This window comes from Spodoptera frugiperda, chromosome 31, assembly GCF_023101765.2.
Source record: "Spodoptera frugiperda isolate SF20-4 chromosome 31, AGI-APGP_CSIRO_Sfru_2.0, whole genome shotgun sequence".
Classification (NCBI taxonomy): Eukaryota; Metazoa; Arthropoda; class Insecta; order Lepidoptera; family Noctuidae; genus Spodoptera; species Spodoptera frugiperda.
Genome location: NC_064242.1, coordinates 3571706 through 3595085, shown reverse-complemented (window position 1 = coordinate 3595085; position 23380 = coordinate 3571706). Strand labels below are relative to the sequence as shown.

The following is a 23380-nucleotide window of genomic DNA, read 5'->3' as shown; positions in this document are numbered from 1 at the left end:
CTATCTACATATTGACATTAATCTAATAGTATGGTTCGCCAAAAATATTTGTTCAAAACAAATCAAATTCAAGAAACATTATACAAATCCCTATTTCAAAACACAGCAATCCATCTTGTCAACAATACAACATTACCCTTCTCTAATAGTAATACAATGCATTTAATTCCCAAAGAAACTTTCACTGTCTAAGCTGACCCATTTCATTTCATTATTCCCTCACGATGAACTAAATTCGTAGGGTTGGGCCCGACAGATATTTATGGGATCTTCAATTGGTCTATATCGGGGTTGTTATCGTTTAATCTTAGCTCAGTACCTCTATCATGAGTTTGAAGCTATAGTATTTGTCGGTAGTCGCTAGCGACGACGTAATTTTTTTGTATAGCAAATTTTAGTTCCAAATTTGACCGGTAGAGGCGTTGTAAAATTTCACATTCAAAAAATTTTGGTCGTCGCTATCGCTATTGTTTTAAACTCATTGTAGAGGTACAGAATATACTTTTAAACGCTACGTAATATTTCATTAGTTTTGATTTACTTGTCATTTTAGTAGCGTTCAAATCATTTTGTTTTCAATGTAAACAATACAGATTTTCGAATAGCTATTATCGAAGGAAAATAATTTATATTTAAAGCTCCAATTATTAATTACAATTTCATAATTAAAACAACAATATCGGGAGTTTAGTTGATATGTTTTGTTGAAATACTTTTCATTAAACAGTTCACAATAATTCATTTTAACTGTTTCCACGAATGATTCAAAAATCAATTGGGAATAGGCTCGCATAATTCTTAAAGTTTCCACAATTGCTGCTACCTACTTGTAATATTTCACGGCCCTCCGAAACACTGATAGGCCGAAACTTGGTACCGATATCAAACACCTGACTTTTGCCAACTCCCCCTTGTAACCACAAAATGTTCTTTCCGAGAATTCAAATGCCCTCCCTCAAATAATGAGACGCATTGCGGTAGCCAGTGAACACAGCGTGGGTTTGGTCGCTCAGTATTCGAAAAATCCTCTCAGACAAAACAAAAATACAGGTGAGTACACATTTTCACAATCAATGAAATTTTCAATCTCCACCCGCTCAACGTTTTCTGTTTAAAATCCGTATCTTTCCTCGAAGAAGTACGTTGTTTCGAAAGTTGGTTTAGATAAATTGAATTGATTGCATAATTTAAAAATAAAATACACCACACCAAATATTTAGCTTTACTCAAAACTCAAGAACGGCAAATGAAAAAGAATCTGACCGAACAACAAACGGCGATGTCTGTCGGAGTGAGGCAACTAGATTAAATTACGAATAACTCTAATTTTAGCATCAGATAATCATAATATATGAATATAGTGACGTAACAATGTTGCAACGGAATGTATATACATAAATGGTTTAATATAAAGGGTTTTGACCCACTCAGTGCACGTATTTTATATGTTGAAAATATGCCAACGGAAAACCCTTTTCCTCACGAACTCAGAAATATTTTCTTTCCTATACCAAGCGCACCCGCACTTGCTACATAAAATTTATAGTAAGTTCATAATTTAGGAAGTGCGGCCGCTCGCGGCTGTATTGTACACAAGTCATTTACGAGCGTTTTCACGGCATCTGAAGTGTCAAACGCACGTCGTTGATATTCATGGCAGCGGTTGGCACGCGACGCACGTTCCCGCGACATAATCCGAAGTTCCCGGCTCTAGCCCGATAATATCAAGCCACATGGAGCCACAGATTGCCGTCGTTCAATTTCGTCGTGTTCCTTAGGTACGCATATTTTTTACGATTCCACGTACGGAACTATACCGTCGTATCATCGAGATGTATGACTTAGTTTACGAGATTTATGTGCTAACTTGATAGTGCCGGATGGAGGTGTGCCTTCTATGTAAATATATCTGAATTATTTGAAGGAAAAATAAAGGATAAGCAGCTGACAATCCTGGTATGGAACTTTTTATTGAACGTGGCGAGGAATATTGCTCATGAAGCCTTTAGCATGGCTTGAAACTAGTCGAGTTCCTCATCAAACAGTTACGTGAGTAAGCCGATAACATAAAAATTGATTTAGTATGTCTCACGAAAGTTATAATAAAATTATTTGCATCGATTTATTATTGAAGGCTGTAGGCGTTGCCTTGGCCTGTGAAACCGCAAATTAATGTAAACCACGTTTCATTATACTAAGAGCTCATAAGTTGAGCTGCACCCACGCACGTTATGTTAATGTTGGGAACTTTACCTGCACTATTTGAATGAGAAACTAAAACAAGGCGCCGTGCGAACCGTGTACAAGTTTTGACTTACAAGATTTAATTAGTGGAACAGAATATTTCTTGGCAATGCACTAGACGGGATAAACTTAGACATAAATAAAATATATACATGTTGTATTTAGTAAATTAAATATGTTAAACTAAACGTAAAGCTTATCTATAGTGTAACTTATTTTTACAACAATATAATACTTATAATTTATTAAGTCACGCGGCAAGCGCAATATTGCCCGTATTGTATAGGGCCTATTCCTAAATATAAATTACAATTTTTAATCCCTAACCCACAACAAAAATAAAACATAAATCAATCTACCTCTTATTCCCAAAATAATTAAAATTGCAAGACAGCATTGTGTACAAATTAAGGTTGGAATTAAATTTCGAATCCTAATCCGATATCGTTCGGTACGGGATCGCACCTTTAATAGAAATGGGTGTAAAATTAAATTTCGTTGGCGTGACAGGATTTGTCGTGGACGCACTGGTACCGTGGAAAATTACCTAATTTCACATTCAGCCCGGCTTGCTTACTTAATTTAATATTCTAATCACAACATTACTTGAATCTGCTGTTGCTATCGTTTGTTTGTTTCGGACACTGAATGAAGCAATTGCCCTCACGATTGTCGTTGGTCATGGCAATCTTTTTCTGAATTAGTCGACTCCATTAAGCTGGGGTCTGATAAAGGGTTTGCTCCTACAATTTGCATATAATTGAGAGTAATATTGTACCCGTGTAGACCAAACTTTGCAACTGTTATTAGTTGTGAAAACACAGACATAAAAAGATGAACTTTCTATTTATGTTTACTTGGTTTATTTCTCTTTGAAGTTAAGATACGGATTGCGTATGCTCTAGGTAATAATGAACTGACTGACTATTAGGTACCTTGGTACCACTAATCTCCTGCATGATATGTCAAATACCTAGGTACTTCATTTGACATATCATGCAGGAGACTGAGTATGGAATACAACGTCACGCCTTTTATCCCCTGAAGGGTAGGCTGAGGTGCACATTACGGCATCCGCTATTCAATGTACACCCACTTTTCATAATTTGTGTTATAAGTCCCATGTAATAGGGGGTGAGCCTATTGCCATAATATACTGGCCACAGTTCGAGACTCTGTGTTACTACTGAGAAATTTTCGAAAAGCCGAATATGGAATACATACTTTTTATAACATGTTTTGATGAGCAGCATAAATGATAAGAAAAAAATAAGTTGTAAAAAGAACAGTCAAATACTGAACATTTATGAAAACATCTTCTGTCAAAAAGAAAATATCTTCGTTCTAAATCTAAAATTTTAAACGACATCTGAATATCTGCACAAAATGGCCGCACGTGACGTCACGTATCACGTGGATACCACAGAAGATAAAACGAGAGCAGTGCATCGTAATTATTCGTGCCTATCACAATAAAACCCATTTCGGGTTTTATAGACATGTGACACTCTTACGGCATTTTAACTAGAAGCTATTTTAAAAGCCTATTTTCACTTCAGCAAAACTTTTATTTGCTTTTAAGCTGAAAGACTTTCTGTGGTCGAAATAAATTGTAGATTCTACACATAAAGTTAATTTGGAAATATGTGCATTGGAATCTCACTCAACTGCTTAACGCCGCCGTAGTTTGGCAAGACATGCCTAAATAATTTAAAGTTAGTAGTAGTTTTTCCGCTGTAAATTTTTGTTACATATTTATTTAGAATAGACATGATGACGGGACGGCTCGGCCAAATACCAGCTAGATGCGCTCGAACACATTGAAAGGCGTGCCAAGAAGCTCATTAATGATGATGCGCTTGTGGAGGCCCGGCTTCAAAGCCTTGAACACAGGCGCAAGGTCGCAAGCCTTTCCGTTTTTTACCGGATACATTTCGGAGAGTGTGTGGGGGAATTGCACAACTTGATTCCCCCTAGTCCTTTTCATCATCGAACCACAAGACAATCGGCGAGGCGTCACCGCTACATGGTAGATATCCCACCCACTCGCACGAAGCGCTTCGCTTCAAGCTTCCTTGTACGAACTGCTAGGGAGTGGAACTCCTTGCCGGAGTCTGTGTTTCCTGATGGGTATAACCTGGGTGTCTTCAAGGCCCGAGTGAATAGGTTGCTTATGGGCAGACGTGCTCCACCGTAGGCCGCATCATCACTTACCATCAGGTGAGATAGCGGCCAAACGTCGACCCATTAAATGTAAAAAAAAAAATGTAGTCACGTATTTTTGATTTTATGATAGTTAGATAATACTTAGATAAAACAAATCAAAGTTAAAAAGTGGAAGCAAATACGTCAAAATGTACCTAGAAGTGACGTTACGTTACGCGATATTTCAAATCGATATATCATCGACAATATTGGTTTCCTTAAGAAAATATAAAAATACGTGTCTAATATTTAAAAAAATATATATTTATTCTATTATTATTCCCTATTTATTCTTACATTAAAAAATATCATTCTAGAAACAATATTCCTCAAACAAAACACGCAGTTCACGAAGCAACATAATACACACAAAACCAACATGATAATGCACTTTTGATTCGCATAATGATGCCGGCACATCATTAAAAAGGTTTAAATCATCGTCAGTGAGGTCACATGTCATGACGTCACAGCACAGAACCGCAAGGATCGCAATAAATTGCTCGTTATCAGCCCTAATTGCAGAGGAAATGGAATGCGAATTCCAGAATGAATTCGGGACTCAGCAATTAGTCTTAAGACACACCGATTACCGACAATTTGCTCGTGACGAATTTCATTATACGTGGTCTATAGTTATACGCAGATGTTAGATCCTGAGATTAGTTCTGAATCTCTAACGAGTTTGACTAAGGTTTACTTTTGTTCGTTAAGTTTCATTTTTTGGAATAATAGGGGAGGTGACTTATTTTTATTTTAATGTCCGTCTTGTAGATTGTTTTAAAATATTAGACACGTATTTTTTATTTGCTTACGGAAACAAATACTTTCGATTGTAAATATCGCGTAACATCACTTCTACTAGGTACATTTTATACGTAGAAATTACGTATTTGCTCCCACTTCTAAACTTTGATTCGTTTTATCTAAGTATTGTTATCTTATCTATATATGACAATTTTCATACCTCGTCATCATTAGTAGTTGGATAACTTATTACGATTTGATGATAGTTTAATTCAGGTTCCAAATTGTAATAAACAACCTTAAAGTCAGTACTAATTAGGTCCTTTATGTAACAGCATAAAATGCTCTTCAAAGACGGAGTAATTTACCGGACTTCCTACATCTAATCTAGTTCAGACTAGCGTACTTAACGAGGTAGAAGGAGTCAAGTGCTCTTTACGTAAGTACCATAATTAGTACGCAACGAGAACTGCGTAATATCTCAGATGGAACAACTTGCGATGTGAAATATAATCTTATCTCCCGGCTACATCTGCTGTATGAAATATCTGCAAAATTCCACGATGATGACTACTATTAATTTGGTAGAAAGTAATCTTCGGGTCCATCTCACAAATGAGATATGATGAAATTGCGTATTGATTCTGTTGTCCCTCTGAGTCCCTTTCCAGTATTAATGAAAACTGTCATAGGCTACCTTCTTAAAAAAATTACGAGTTCCTGGTATTTGTGATTACAATATTATGAATTCGCGAAGGTTCTACGTCGTTCGTAATTGAAATATTGATTAAAATACGTTTAAGATGGAAAGGGACGATAACATTAGTGGAAAAGGCTCTCAGAATGTGAAAGCGACAGAAAGTAATGATGTAGGCAGTAGGAGTATCACATTCACATCGTAACACATCCCTCTCAAGATGGAAAGAGACGCAATCATCAAAAGGGAACTAAATGCCACTTAGACACGGACTTCGTAGCCCTTTGACACGTTATTGACACGATAATACAAACAGACACTTGAGAACATCAAACATTGCCATAATCTTGCCAGTTCAGGGTTCTGTTATTCGGAGCAAAAAATGAAAGATAATATTGCAAGCCCCTTTTAGGGTACTTCGACTTTATATACCGGGTTGTAAAAGGGTATGATAAAGAACTTAAAAGTACTCTGTGGAAATTGAAAACTGAATTTGACAGATACAGGGCCTGTTTCACAATGTCTGGATAGCCGCTATGTCCCAGATAAATTTGAATTAAGAACGTAATTTGTATGAACTATCTGTCATATAAGTTTATCGGGCACTTATATGAAGGTGGTGAAACAGGCACACAACTTAGATACCTCTTCACATATCATATTTACTTAATTGTTATGAATATTTAAAAGACCAATATAATGAAATTAACTAATCAAATCGTTCCCTTTATCTCTCATACCCTATACATTCTATACTGACATATTTACAATTTGCCTCCAAAACCAAATTCAATTTCTCTGGCTCCTTGCAATGACATCGCCATACCCGATAAATGATAGATGATAACCGGCAAACAAACGGGGCGTCATTGTTCGACCTTCGTTGTAAAGCTCGGGTTTTGTCGATAGGGCACGGAGCCGATGGGAATCCATTCTTTCATCAGCTTCATCTCATAGCCGACGAGCATGAACGACCCGTTAGAATTTAAGTGTAGTTTTGCCTAGATCGAAACGGTTTAATGATTCCATATTATGTTTGGATGATGGAAATGAGTTTGAATGAGCTGCTCGTACTTTTATATTTGTGTAACATGACTTCGCCAAAAACATAATTACAGTAGAACTCCAATTATCCGAACTCCGACTATCCGAATCGCCGATTATCCGAATCACAAAATATGTCCAAAAAAGTCTAAGTGCGCTATTATTCTCCCCCCCGCGAAGCCAGTGTTTGCGCGTCAAGTCTTAACTTGACTTGTCTTAACTTGCCGTTGTGCCTACACTGACTTCCCCCCGCAATTTAATTCAATAAAAAAATAGTGCAATATCAAAACGTAGCTTTTATTCTCTTCAATGGCATTTTTTTTTAAAATCCGATTATCCGAATATTTGATTATCCGAATGGGTCCCGGTCCCCATTAATTCGGATAATTGGAGTTCTACTGTATTTATTATCGAGATCCTCAGCCAATGAACTTAGTCTGCGCTCCAGACTCATAACAAATTCTAGCTTAAAATGACTGATGCATTTACTATAATTCAACATTATATTATGTACCAACTATCTTTTTCCAAGTCGGTTTCGTCCGCGTTCCCGTGGAATAATAAGTATCCTATCACCCAAGTCAAGTCATACCCTGTCTGTATACCAAATTTCATCAAAATCCGTTCAGTAGTTTCAGCGTGATTAACGGACAAACATCAAAACAAACAAACTTTCACATTTACCTATAGTGTTTGTTATAAAATCTACCATAAAAATCTTACTCTTGCCCCACCCACTGGTCTATACCCTTTACAAGACACCCAGTAAAGATAATCACGCACTATCCTATACCTTTTACAAGAAACCCAGTAGCCTTAATCAATCACAATCTAACCGACACATTTTCCATTACATTTCCAGATTCGGAACTCGAGGAGCTGGGTGAACAGTTGCCGCGGTACCGGCCAGATTCCATAGCAGCGCTCCGAAGGGCCACCAGGTTCACCGAGCCAGAACTAAAACGTCTCTACAGGGGCTTCAAAGCAGAATGTCCTACTGGTGTCGTGAAAGAAGAAACCTTTAAGCTAATCTACTCGCAATTCTTCCCGCAAGGAGGTAAGTTGTGAGGGATTTTTATACTATGTAGGTATTATCAGTAGCCATGAAGTGGGACATATTATGATGATGAAGGTCATCGTAATATTATGGTAAGTACACCTAAAACACCAGAGTCATTAACATGGGTCGGCTCGGTCAACACCGGTCAAGCACGGCCCCAGCTCAAGGTCAAGCAGGTGTGGTAAGTGTAAAAACTGAATGTATATCTATTCCTATGAGCTGCGGACTGCCTAGCGGGTTACCGGGGCTCCGGCTCGAAAAGCAGGAGTAGAAACGGGGTGGTTTTTAGTCAGTAAGAGTCGGACACTTCCAGTCTCGCCTCGCCAAAGACGAGAGAAGCCATTGGATCATTTTCCTCCCTGGAAAAAAATATTCCTATAGTCACATGGATTTCCCAGTAAAAAAGAAAACATTGTATTTCGTAAGTATACCCAAGTTCGTAGGTACATGGAAACTGCCACGTGATGTAAAGAAACATCTGGAAACAACGCCTACAATAATGCGGCCTACATCAAGTGCCTCTCAACGGAAAATTCCAAAGATCTGAAGGCCGATGTAAAGTTACTTGTAGATATTTCAAGTTATTCACAGAAAATGAAAGCTTATAATTGTTTAGTTACTTATTAATGAAAGTAAGTACAGTTTAATTAACTCCCTTGAGATCTAAACAAAATAATGAACTAAGTTTGGTTAAATTAAATTAACAATTAAGTATATTAAGTAGTTGCCAGAAAGTAAATCTGGCATCTATCAACAGCCAAATTACAACTAGTAACTGTTATTAATTAGTTTTGAAGAAATTAATTTCACGTACGGGTCTCGAACCTACGTCAGCTGACTAGCCCTACCACGTACCATCAGATACACAACACACCAAAGGCCCTGTCCAACTAAACTACCCTGTTTAATCGTGTAACACTCATATACACCCAAACAGACTTGTGGCGCCATCTATTAGAATACTTTCGTATCATCGCTTTCAATGATTCAAAGTTTTACAGCATTCTTGAACACAAAGTAAGCAAACAAGTGGGCACATATGTACTAGCAAAATGTTATTTTTCTATTGCAACCAAAAAACTAAACTTAATAAACTTTATCATTGTGAAAAGGTAAGTTTACCGACTCTTATTCAAACATTTTCTTAAACATTTCTTCTTCTCCATCGTACACTTTTGGCAGAGTGGTCGTGGTTGCTTCGATGATATTAGGAGACTACGTCGGTACGTCTTAAACATAGCCCCACTTTTGTATTTTCTCCTGTGTTGTGGGTGCGTTTACAAACAAATTACACCCAGACCTGGACCAATTTGTGGATCACACAAAGAGTTCTTCCGTGCGGGAATCAAACCAGTGACACGTTGCACGAGAGCCAGTTACCCAGACACCGCGCCTACTTTGCTGACGACCAGTGTAAAATGTAACCAAAGTGTAGCAATAGGTATGTATAAGTAACTGTACAAACACCATTGACAAAAACAGTTTTAGCATCACCTCCCTAACACAGAATCACACATTAACTTCAACAAAGATTTCAACAATAAAACAAGAGACGGAGGTAAAATAAACATCAATATTCTCCTCATATAGATACAGGTAACCACGTACATACATACAAATAAACAATAGGAAAAGTGTGTCGTTTTATTTACCCTTTCTCCCATCCTTGGAGCCCTGACGAGAGTGAACGAACGCGGAAAGCTTACATAGGTACTTCGGTACCTACAGCTATCATCCTGCGAGCCCCTCTGAGGCAGGTAAGTGGATCTTAGTTATATGTTAGTTGTTTTTCATTGAATTAGGGAAGTTGCTAGGAATATCCATTTTAACATTTTCATTTATTTTTATTATGTTATCGGTTTACTCACGTAACTGTTTGACGAGAAACTATAACAGCGCGACAGTTGCCGCGTCCTGTGTCGTGGAATGCTGTTCATGAATATGAGTCTCTAGCATGGTTTGTAACTAGTTGAATTCTTCATCAAACAGTTACATGAGTTAGCCAATAACATCATAATAAATTGTCATTTTGATAGGTTAGCCGAAATTAGTAGTTTTCTTAAAATTATTCTAAAACAATGGAAATTTCAAAATTCGGTTCCGTTTTTCTAACTATTAGTTTTAAAGAGATTGGCAAATATTTTTAGTAAAGTCGTTAGGTAAATGGGTTTAGATAGCTATAAAGATTAATCAAACAAAATCCTATTCAGTTGAAACATGTAAGAAAAATGTAACCCTTAAAAAAATCTGTTCCCCGCTAAAATATGAGCCACAAGCAAAAAATCTCGCATATTTTCACACAACATAACCGGCGCTACGCACTTTACAACCACCGTTTATCACACAAAAACTACCCAACAGAATAAACGCCAAAGTTTACGTGAAGAATGTTAATAAAGTATACCGACCGTAGTAAAGGAATAAAATGGCGACATGAAAAACGCATCACATAATCATATAATCCCATCATGTTGAGTGGTCCGCATACTACTTTACATCTGCGCAAATTGTCCACGGGGCCCTAAGCTCGCGAACTTAGGAGCTCTATGAATATATATTTTATCACGACAGACATAAAGTACTGTTTGCAATATTTGGACAACACGAGAAATGTGCCTATTGCGAATGTGATTTCGCACGTGAATATATTGACCGATATTCTGAATACTACTTACATGGAAGTTTCTAATGGAACTGTATTTAAAATTAAAACATAAAATGTAAAACGATTCGAATTTCCATCAGCTTTAGTTTATTTTTCATATCATAACGTGATATCGTGCTTCGATAAAAACGTACCTATTGGGAGCAAAATAATTTCTTTCTTTCAGAACTGAATTTCGCGCAATACACAGTAATTGCACTCTCAACTGCACGAATGCTTCGCTATCGGTAATGGGCTCGGAATAAATACCGAGCGAGGCAGTTTTAAATAATAACGCTACAGCTATATCGTTGAAAACAAAACTCGTGCACGTGTAAAATATTTCCAATACAGTGGAATCCATTGAATTCAATACCGGATAAAATAATGCCAATCATAATAAAACGTCAGGCACGAACTGGGAAAACTTCAATTACCATTATCAGGTACGAAAGAAATCATTCAGTGCTAGCACTTGGCCCAAATGGAACAGAGATAAAACAGACAGTCGTATAGCTAATCCATTCCCAAGATCTGCCATTAACGGACAATGCGACATCTAACAGATCGTTAAGAAACAATTCTATCCCAACTTAACTGATCAAGACTTTGGAACAATCAAGTGCAAATTGTTCTGAATAAAATCGAATAGTAATGAAGCCAATGAATGGGGTGAAAGGGGACTAGATAACAAAGCCAGGGAAAAACCAATCGACATACCACGTAAGCGTTTATTGGCTTACAAATTGAATAGCTGATTGCTCTGCATGCTTTTGCATTTCTAACTAAGAGACGGCAATTATACGGATAATTTAAATGTCTAGCGACTATCTTGATCTAATAACGTTTTAACATAGATTGCCTTGAAACTATAGATAGAACCACCATGTTGTAGCACGTAAAACCTTTTTAATACTTTTTTAAGTCAAGTTACTTATTTATTCCATTTAATACTAGATCTTTTATTAATATTTGTTAAAAAAATTATAAGCTTAGTAGAACCTACTTTAAAGGAATCCTTCTATAATATATCTATAGGTACCGAAGTTAATTAATCCCTCTAATTGTCACTATTTACCCGCTCTCATTCAGTGTTTTGTTACAAAGAGACTTACAAGGATTACACCGTAAAGAAACTTACTTTCGACTTAGAACTGCGAGAACCAACCAAGAATGGTATAGTGAATCTGGTTGAAAATGAGTAACCTATAGAATTTTGTGCTCGTTTTTCTCCATAGGAATCTACACTATGTAACAAGCGAAAGCTTTACTTGACGACTGTACCCTTATTACGAGTTTGCTAAAGCTAACGGTTGGTTGATTTTTTCGACCTGGCCAATCAGAACGCCAAACGCGCTCTCGGTTCGACTACTTTAAACGTAAAGAAAACTCGTACTAAGGGTCAGTCTAATCGACAGACTGACATTTTTAAAATTTTAATATTTGCATTGACGTTCAAAAGTGCCTTCTTGGTCTAATTGAAATTAATGATTTTGACTTTACGCCACTGTATTCAAACATACATATATGCATAACTACCTACATAAGTAAGCCAATACGCCCACTTCACCAGCAAATGTATGTCATTATGATGTAATGTTAAAAGCAAAAGTGGCAAGCTCGCAGCTCGCAGCTCGTAGTCGCAGCTCACGACTCCGAGTGCATTCAGTACAGTTAACAAGTGCGCTCACTGCACCCCAATGGTAGAACGCGAGGAATAACAATCACCTTTTGTATGTGCAAGCAGAATGGGGAAACAATTTGCGACTTTCAACCTTTTTTTACTTACCTTTTTGGCTTTTTGTTGAGTTTAATTACGTACAAGTACATACGGCATACAGGCGTTATTGGATTGGAGTGTATACTTTAGTTTCGTTAGCTTAGATAAATACGTAAATATATTATGTTACAATAGGAATGATGACGGGGTATGAAAATTAAAAATCTATTTAGTCCGTCAGTTAGGTAATGAAAAAATATTAGACACGTATTTTTTTTAATTTTGTCATATAAGATAACAATACTTAGATAAAACGAATCAAAGGTTAGTTATGTGTCGTGTTAGTGACGTCACGCGACATTTCAAATCATTACAATATTTTCGAAAGTATTTGTTTTAAAAAAAAAATACATGACTAATATTATAAAATAATCTCAGTTATCTGCCCTTTAATTACGTATTTTGCTGTTAGTCCTAAAATGTTAAAAGTCTCACGTGTTCAAAAAAACACGCAGATATCCTGGTAGGAACTCGTAAACCGCAATACGTACTTATGTGGGTACATATATTAACCACTACCTATATTTATGTATTTAATTAACTACTCAGCTACCTACTATATTTTAACTACTTACAAAAGTGTGGGTACCCTTAAGTCATTGACTGCCAATAGAAAATTGTTGAAGGCAAATCCTCCGCTAACGTCGGTCACCGGTGACCACCACGGCGTTCAATGTGTTAAAGCTAAATAACTGTACCTACTTCTACTTATCTCTATGTTTAAATTATAACTTAATATCTAGGTATTTCTAAGAATTATGATTAACCCAATTTACGCCCTTATGCAATCAAAATTCTACTACCTACGTACAAAAATAGCTCGTACGCGTGTAGACACATTTTTAAACACGAGTTTTTTTGTTTGTTGGCAAGTTTTTTTGCGCAAGCGGCTTTCTGTGCCCCTTGGCCTTAGGTAACACCTGGCGACCGGGTGCCCCGCTCGCCCCGTTGTTAAGTTGTCCCTTACTTTTGCAATCAGATTATTCCAATCTGTGTTAATTGTAATATTGACTGTACAGTTGGTGCACTTAAAATATAGGTAGTATGATTTTGTAGTCATTACTGATAATATCATTAAAACTTAAAACGGGATATTTACCATGACTATTCGTTATGGTGAGTTTCCGATTATTGCTGATCGCAGAAATCAGATTATTATTCCTCGTAATTTAGTTTAAATTTACATTTTCACATTGGTCGAGCGAGCCCTGTAAATAGCGATGATTCTTACCAAAAAAACACCTGATTAATACGTATTACAGGTAATAAAGTCACGTCTTAAAGTTAAAACCAGAATCCGCAACACCACAACTGTTTAAATTGATGATCCCCATTAAAAACGGCAAACAAAAATTCCCATTTAGAAAAAAATAATTTAACATTCGTCCGCATAAAAACGTCAGCATACATTCACCAAAACATTTTTATTTAAATTAAGCCACGTAGCAAATTTAATTCAGGAAAAAAAGTAAAGCTTTCCGCCTACTGGCAATTATTTTCAAACGGCAACAAGGCTTTTATCAGAGTGGGGAAAATTCCACAAATCTGCGATTTTATGACACATTGGTACCGTAGTATACGCAAACTGTTGCGGCAACAATTGTCAATGTCCATAAAACACACATGTTGAAACAAAAAAAAGGATTTAAAGCAGTTAGGTAACGCTTGGCACGTAACTTTAACTGACAGGGCCCACAAAAAAAACGGTTGAAAAAATTGAATACTGCAGCAATGTTCGTATGTACAATGAATGGCATGAATTCCGTGAAAATAAGTGAAATTCCTGTTGTATGTATCTCCTTTATAGGCAGAAATGGAATTAAAAAACCCACATTAATTAGTCTGCTTTTTGACCAGGGCTTGCTTTGTATCTATGCTACGAAAATGAAATGGCTAAGCTCTGAAACGTTACCATTTCTACTGATTCTAAACTATGTAGCTGTGCGCAGATTATGGGCAGCTCGAGTATCGATGTATTAATAGTATAGAAACCATTCATAGAACACATCCTTAGCACGCATCCATAACATGCGTCGTTCGATATAAAAACATAGCTTACCTAAGTCCGTTTTTACCAGTGCTATGCTATGTGTAGGTACCAATGAATATGCACAGCAACGTAGTATAGCACATCTCTATTGGAAAAACCCATAAACCTTTGCCTCGCTAATATCTGACTATAACTATATAACTAGTATATAATACACACAAAAACAGCCACAGCAACTTTCTATTGCTATGGTCTCAAATTCTCAAGTGGCCCACAGGACAATTTGTGCACTAAGACTTAATGTGCGTCCACATTCATTGCAAGTCATTAGTTAGCACCCCTTCAAAAGCCCGCCCGCAGATGGTCAGGCCATCATAACCCCGTCACACGGAGTCATACATAACATATGCTAAATAATGTCAAAAAATACTTAAACATTACATTTCATCATATTTACCTCTGCCTATCCTTCTGAGAAGTAAAAGGCGTAATTTTTATTCAATAAAAAAAAGGAATAACCAACTAAAATGCCAAAGAACCAAGTTATCACGATTTTCTGATGATCTGCAAATCACAATGAAATACAATTATATTTTTCATGACGGGGCATTGATCGCACCTAGATAATTAGCTGTAATATAAAACACGAAAATTTTAAAATATTTATTCCGACCTTTCTAAAGTATTTTAATAATATTTAAAACATGGTCATGCTTGAACTAATACAAGTAACAAACGTGAAACGGAACGCAGAGTCGATAACATCGCCCAACACTAGAAACTTCCGTTGACGTCATTTATCGACATTTCACAACACTAGCGGCGGAACTTCGTTTGTGCAGTTGGCAATATACTGGAAGTCAATTGATTTTCTATTTTTACACTTCTAGAATGTTCCATATATTTCATAGAAGAAGTAACACACATTGGAATCGATTTTATGATTACTAAATTCAAAATAGTATCCTTAGTATCTTTATTTTGACGATTGCGTACTTACTAAACACAACACGACAAGTTAAAATATGTTTTCACAGTATAAAATAAATTATTTCCTTAAATATTAAAATAATCATGTTTAATGTTGAATAAAATAGTAGTATAAATATTTTTAAAGCAAAATATTTTTAAGCGTCTCTGCGCAGAAGCGCGCCATTTCGCCGTTACGAGTGCGCATGTGTTGGCAAACCTGCTTTGCTTCCTCCAAGCCACGACCCGCGATCGGACCGGACGCCATTACCACGCCATCGTACTGTGAATCTGTCAGTAGTGCGTTTTTCTATTGATAATCTTCGGATTTTCCGTAGTGTTATAAGTTCTGTGCTGACGGTTTCTTTTAATACATAAATATCAAAATGTCTGACGAGAAGAAGGTTCGTATCTTGCTATATTGTCAGTGTATTACTCAAAGTCGAAAACAGTGGTTCACCGACATGGCGTTATTAGTAAAATGTGGTTAGCCGATTCAAAGTGGAAAGTGATTCAATATTGTGCCTGTTTACATGTAATCTTCACATAGTTATTTGAAATTTATTTTCCAGGGAGAAAGCGAACACATCAACTTGAAAGTATTAGGGCAAGATAATGCAATTGTGCAGTTCAAAATCAAAAAACACACACCTCTGAGGAAGTTAATGAATGCTTATTGTGATCGAGCGGTAAGTTCATCATCTTTTATTGCTCATGTTCTTTGTTCTAACGGTTAGTGCAATTCCCAATACAAAAGGCATCGGTCACAATAGAAGTGGCGTCTTTAGTCTACATGCCATGTTTGAGTAGGTAGAATCTAATCTATAGTGAAGCAAACCCTCATGGAAAGAAGCTTTCTCCGAACTAATGATGATATATCAAATTATAGAATATCAGTTTGTCCCTCTCATGAACCTCATGTAAAATCATAGAAGTTCTACACACTTTCGCCAAATTTTATGTTTTACCCTCATTGAATAGGTTATATGGCGTAAATCTAGTTTAAAACTGATTAAACATAATACTCATTTACTGAGAAAAAGTGTAAATAATTGTTTTTGTAAACATGTTAAATAGAGATCAATGACCTTGCAACTTGGTATCCCCATAAACCTATGTGAATGCATAGCTGTATCTTTTTAATTATACTTCTAACCAATGCCAAAAGAAATTAAGTATAGACACCCAATAAGACATAGTTTATATAACAGTACATCTATGTCAAATTGGAACATTAAAAGGTGCTTTGGAATAGGAAATGCAGGAATAGTAACATTCTCTTATAGGGATCTTATTACTTATCTTAGTACTCAGTACTTAGGATCTGCTAATCTTCACTACGCTACTACAATATTGCATTCATTGTTAACTTATTTGTGGAAAATAATACAGCTATCTGCTTGAGCGAACATCTTTCAAAGAAAAAGCTTAGGTTTGTAATAAGCTGTATAGTCCATGACATTTAAATGACTTTATATTAGCTGAAGGATATTTGATATTTAGAAAATATAACATACAAGTTTTATTTTTTATGTTTATAAGTTAATAATTTAAAAGGTCATTGTCAACATGCTTTACAACTAAGTTATCTATTAGTTCTTAGTTTGTTCCATACAGCTTACATATCAGATCTAAAAAAAATCATAGATTCTTGTCAGAAAATTACCTTAAATTGTATAAAAACACAAATTCAGGTCAATTACAATATAATCTAGATTGACCTTGGAATTATTTATCTTATAGATGAAAAATAAATTTCACAATATTATGCAATTTCCTCATTCAATACCCGTGTCATTGTTTTTCTGAAAATATGAAATCTCTTTACAGGGCCTATCAATGCAAGTAGTGCGGTTCCGATTTGATGGTCAACCAATCAATGAAAACGACACGCCTACATCACTGGAGATGGAAGAAGGAGACACAATAGAGGTTTATCAGCAGCAGACTGGTGGAGCACCATTAGTGTAAACTTATCTTAAGGAACTGTCCAATTCCCATGGGAAGAACGCTATGGTGAACCCATCTCAACTTTAACATTAAGTTAATTTTAAATAAAACGATGCAAGTATAAAACGTAACTTTTGAGATACACAATAGCGTAGCCGAGCTTTTGTATACCTTAGCATTGTGTATCTTAAAAACAGTAGTACTGTATACTCTATTTAATTAAGGAGAAATTTGAGGTAAACCAAATGTTCTAGGTAACTTCAATAATTATTCCATTGTGATAATTTTTTAGTTGACACCGTTTCAGATCAGCTCTTAATTTTTTTTTTTAAGTGTGGCCAAAAAAATGACACTTGCAAGCTGTATGTGGTAAATAATTTATTGGACATAGGTCCAACCCAATTGTCAAGTCTGTAACCACTATGTAATATCTGAAATAAAGTAAACTTGAAAACCTTTCAGTTTTATTTATTGATATCAGTCCTCATTGCTACCCAATTTCATGTATTTTGTACCACCTACACATCAACTTTTACTACATACACAAACACAAAACACATTTTATTAAACTAAAACTGCTGTGGTTGGTATTTCCTATTTTGATTATCCAGCTCAGTGAAATAAAACAATGTTTTTAGATAATAAAACGATTTTATTGTAACACTAAAACCAATACCTATCTCAACACAACTATAGATACAATCTACATTCAGGTCAAATCTACATTGTAATCTTCTGAATCACCTGCATATCATAGGTAGGATATACATACCTACATATCTGGATTTTCCTCATTTTAGAATCTTAGGTCACCTTTATAAATACATGATGAGTCATCTGTTCAAAGGTCGCCCTTGCTATAACATGCATACCAGTAGGACTAAACGTGCTGAATTCATTCATTTACCTACTAGCCCTGAAAAAAGTAATAAGTTAGTAGGTGTACTACTGAACAAAATCTTCGAATTTATTTAGATGCAGTCTCATGGTAAGTAAATCTCAGACCCTATCTCCAACTCGTTTCAATAACCTATCTATCTGTAGATTTGCCTACTAGATCACACCAAGTGACAAGTAAGTATAATTTCTCAATGTACCTAACCGGTCTGCATTAATTCTGATGCTTTTTCAAACATTAGGTAAGTAGGTTGTCACAGGGACCTGGAAAACCTGGATCACTTTTCTATTTTTTATACGATTTCAACAGGACTTGACGTTATAATAACACGACTGGCAATAAGTGGTATTTCAATATGTACACGCACATCTACTGCCCCTTTATCAGACAAAATAACGCGTGATGTCGATTGTTTCATCCATGGGGTAGGGTATTTTTCCATTAGGGATTTGCTATGTACCTCTTATGCGACGCAAAGTACCTAGCAGTTCGAGGATGATGCACAGCTCGAGTATGCGATGTATCGATAGTACAGAAGCCATCTATAGCACGCATCTTTTCATATAAAAACCTAGCTTAGCTGAGTCCGTTTCCACCAATCCTTAGCTATGTGTTCCAATAAATATATATTTAGTGGAAGCCAAACGCATCTACAGCAACGTAGCATAGTAGGTACATCTCTGTGGCAAACACCATACAAAATATGTTAGAGTATTCTTCACTTAAACTTAACATGTTCTAAAATATAGGTAGTAAGTAGATAACTTTATTTCAACGGTGTTCTTTCTTTTCCAGCAAACACCGCCCAGTACGCGCATTTCGTTTTCAACACACTGGACCAAGATAGAAGTGGCCTGTTAAGTTTTGAGGTAAAATACTAACGAGATAACACTTATCTAATCAAATAAAGATTTCATTAATCACGCTTTTAACAACAATTTATTTAAATTAACAGGAGTTTGTAACCGGCTTATCAATACTATCGAGAGGGACCTTAGAAGAAAAGTTACGATGGACATTTTCCCTGTATGACATCAATGGGGATGGGTGTATCACCAAGGACGAAATGACGGAGATTGTCACCGCCATTTATGATCTAATGGGGAAGATAGTGGAGCCAATGTTGGAAGACGATGTGATACGAGAGAAGGTTGAAAGACTGTTTCAGGTGAGGATTTTTAAAATATCTCTATCTAGTAAAAGTCAGTTATGGCCAAAATTCTCTCAAAAAATCTCACAATACTCTGAAAGAATCTTGTTTTTCTACATGAATTTCTGTACCTATATAGATGTAGTTATTACTATTATAAGTACTAATGAGAATTCACAAACACACCAGTCTGAAACTAGCAGTTTTTATCGGTATGAATATGATATGAATCTATGTGATTTATCTTTCCAGAAAATGGACTTGAACCGCGACGGAGTGCTGACACTAGATGAGTTTCTTGATTGCTGTCTCCGCGACGAAGACATCTCGAGGTCGATGGGCGTATTCGACAGCAACTTCTGACGGCCTGCGGTCGGCGCGCGCGCTTCCACGTGCCGCGTCCCCTGACACCACGCTCTATCTCCCACTACGTCATTTTGTACATAACGATGAACCTGCAATTCTTCATCAGCCAATTGATACGTACGCAAATAATGAATGTAGTTAGGAAAACGAATGTTAGTAGTGCGGTATTATAGCACTTGGTGTCATAGATTTTGTGTAACCAATCAAATGGCCACCCCTATAATTGTTATTACCAGACCAATTTAAGAATGACGTAAAGAAAGATACACGCTGTATCTTTGATTGAATTACGATGTTATTGTAAAAAGAAATGCCTTATTTATAAGAAGCTTTAGCGAAGAAATAACTGGATTCATAGAAATGACGCCAGTTGCTATGTATGTAACAAGAAATGTGGACTTGTTTTGTATGTAATTGATGTGACATCAAGAAGGAATGATGTGCGGCTTATTTTGTACTAATAATTATGTTAGGACCTTTACTAATTTAGTAGAATTAAGTGTCCAGTTAAGAACTTGTTATAATTCCAATATAATTATAGTTTTATCGTATATTCTAGCGGTATTCTTGTCTTCTATGGGCAATTTGTTAGACCCTCGCTAGTTTAGTCAGCTCTAACTGGCTTTGTATCTTAACATTCCTCTGACCGGGCTAACAATGCCGCCTGCACTATTGCAAGCCTTTTTCATTTAATTTATTCCCTGAGAATATAGAAAACCCATTCTTCTTACATAGTTGAATAGTTCTTAAACCCGAATTGCCACTATAAAATCTATTCTATGAATATTTTAATAGATGTATTACACAAGATTTTAATAGTTCTACTTTAACCAAGGCATTCTACCTATTAGAAAAAAATCTAAGATAATCTAAATCTAAAATACCTACCTATAGTATTTTATCTAAAGATCTCTATTTCAAATGGTAGTTTTACGTGAATATCACTGATAATAATTAAATTTAAAACTACATATTTTAAAGCTGTTCAACTAGATATAGAAATTTCTTCTTGTAATGTGGATCAAACATCATAATAATACGATAAAAAATTAAAAGTAATTGGTAAAAATCGTCGTGCCATCCAAACCTAAATCAGAAACTACCTACCTATATTTTCAAACTCGTTTTAATAAAATAGAAATTAACACTTACTATTTTCCAATTACTATAATAAATAATTACTATTGTAAACAATAAACCATTTGTGATAATGGAGGAAGTAATGAGACGGACATAGCTTTCCCGACCAGTAATTTATGGGGCCTAATTAATAGGTAAATGACAGAAAATGCATTATAGAATTTATCGTAAAGAAAACCACAAAATCTGTGGTTATATGCGTATTTCTTGAGACATCACAGTGGATACATACTTTTCTCGACATCTTATAAATTAAAATTAATTCTTCAATTTTATCAAACACTTAATTTCCTTAATTTTAAATTGTTCCGGCCATTTTTCATAGTATTTAGAATAATATTTCCTTTAAGATATTTTATAGTATGCATACCTACCGTATACCTAAGTATTAAAAAATCTAACGCTGATAACCACTATTGCTAGATACCTAAATATTTCAAAGCTTTATAGATACTTTCAATCTCAAATGCTTGTTTTAAAACTACTACTAATCTCACTAGCTAGAGAAAAAGCTAAACAGTAGCTAGCAATAACTAAATTGAATAAAACAAATTCTTTGCAAAAAGAGTCTTAAAAACACTGCCATAAAGTCTCCTAACTATCTTAATAAATTATCTATTTCATGCACATTTCTGTGGTACACATTTCTTAATTTTTGTAACTGTTATAAGTGCCCTCTGTTGTTTCTACAATGTTTTATTTTTATATGTCAAAATCAACTTAACATTATTGTTTTAAAAATAACTGTCTACTTCTCACTGTCTCTTGCTTCGAAAATAACGATATTTTCTAAAGAAGATACCATGAAATGTAAATATACTTTGTAAATACCGATATTATAGATTTTTAACGTGTATATTTTCATAGTAAATGTTAAATGGAACCAAATAACTAGTGGCATTAAATAACATCGTATTTTAATATAGAAAAAAAAACAATATTATTAAAAAATGACACGCAAATAATACCAGCACTAAAATTATTAATATTATGTAATGTGATTAAAAGGTGATGAAATAATAAATCTAAATGATGTTAAGATATTTTATGTTTGATAATAAATTAATACGAAATAGTTACCTACACGTTAGACGACCACATTGTGCTTAGAAAGTTTTAGCTAATGACATCACGTGGAAATATTTTCATGTAAATTTTAAACATTGTTTTATTGGTCGAGCTTACATAGATAAGGTTTATGTGTGTCTTCCCAATAATACCGTTACGTTCAAACTATCTTACCAACCATTTTGATAAGCCCCTACCCTTAAAGTTATGTATACCTAGTATGATATTCTATTACCTATATTACCGTTATCAAAAATTCGTTACAATAACTATAACCATTGCGCCTGTAATGCCCAAAGGGTTTGGCTGAGGTGACATCTACTGTTTATTTTATTTTAGATATTTATTATATAGGATTAAAACACAATCTTATGATGAAAATTAGAAGTTATAAAATTAGATAAAAATAAAGCTATGTAACAACTTTAAGTTCTTTGTTAATTTACTACAGTAACTTCTTCCATTTATAATATGTATTTAATTTAGTCCACGATTGTTTAATACCTAAAATAAATGTCTTAGTGCCAAATATGACCCTTATGTGAGTGCAGCCTTTTGTAAGCTAGTCGTGTTCTGTTTGTTTAAATCCTACCTAAAAGGTTGCACCGGTAAATAAATTCAAAGCGTTTAATAGGCCTATTAGGATGGTAAAATAATATCGATTTTGTCTTAAGGTCCATGTACTAGTCTAAAATCTACAGGTACTTGATGTTAGTTACTTTAGTATATAGATGCTGTTTTGTCCCATAGGAATTAATTCTGATTAAATGCGATGTCATATCCAATGCTTTTCCAGCGATTGGCTTGAAGCTTGACCATGGGCGCCGTCAGGATTACTTTCAGAGAGTACATGCATCAGAGTCAACATAATAAGACTATTTCTCAGTCAACAACTACTTCTTTACATAATTTCATAATTACCTTTGCTTTAAAATTACGCCGCGGGCGCCTATGATCTTAACAGTATTAGTTATTCCAGATATCCACGGAAAATGAAGTACATATCAGTCTTTATGTAGATTTCTGCTATGTCTAACAAATGAAACAACCCACACATTGATTTTAAACGTAATAAATTAATCAGTATGTTAATTTGATGTTGTAATTGTTGCATAATGATCCAGCATCGGTGTAATAGTACATTATAGCGTGGACGTAATGAATATGTTTAGGAACGAAATCTGTACATTAGATATTTGAATATTGAATTGTTTATTTACAAATTGTATGTGTATTTTATAGAAAAATAAATAAATTCGAGTAATTCGTGTTTTATTGATGTTTTAGGACAATCAGAAAAGTAAGGGACACAACCCGTTCACCCACTGGACCATTACCTGAACCAAACTATAATAAATAAAAAATATCACGTAATAAACTTTGCTAAAAGCTAAGTTCTAACATTGTGTAGGTACTTTTTATTTTTAG

The 23380-nt window shown here is 35.2% G+C and overlaps 2 protein-coding genes across 2 annotated transcripts in view; both read left to right on the top strand.

The window, feature by feature from the left end:
• LOC118276016 (Kv channel-interacting protein 4) overlaps positions 1-23216 on the top strand; it is a 128888-nt gene extending 105672 nt beyond the window's left edge. Inside the window, exons 5-8 of the mRNA XM_050707175.1 lie at positions 7800-7994; positions 19024-19097; positions 19184-19396; positions 19631-23216. Of these exons, the coding sequence (XP_050563132.1) occupies positions 7800-7994; positions 19024-19097; positions 19184-19396; positions 19631-19741 (593 nt within the window). The 3' untranslated portion in view covers positions 19742-23216. The remainder of the gene's footprint in view (positions 1-7799; positions 7995-19023; positions 19098-19183; positions 19397-19630) is intronic.
• LOC118276291 (small ubiquitin-related modifier 3) lies at positions 15608-17786 on the top strand. The gene is made up of 3 exons (XM_035594547.2): positions 15608-15784; positions 15953-16069; positions 17211-17786. The coding sequence occupies exons 1-3, from the start codon at positions 15767-15769 to the stop codon at positions 17349-17351; spliced, it is 276 nt and encodes a 91-aa protein (XP_035450440.1). The 5' UTR covers positions 15608-15766; the 3' UTR covers positions 17352-17786.
• Positions 23217-23380: the final 164 nt, after the last annotated feature.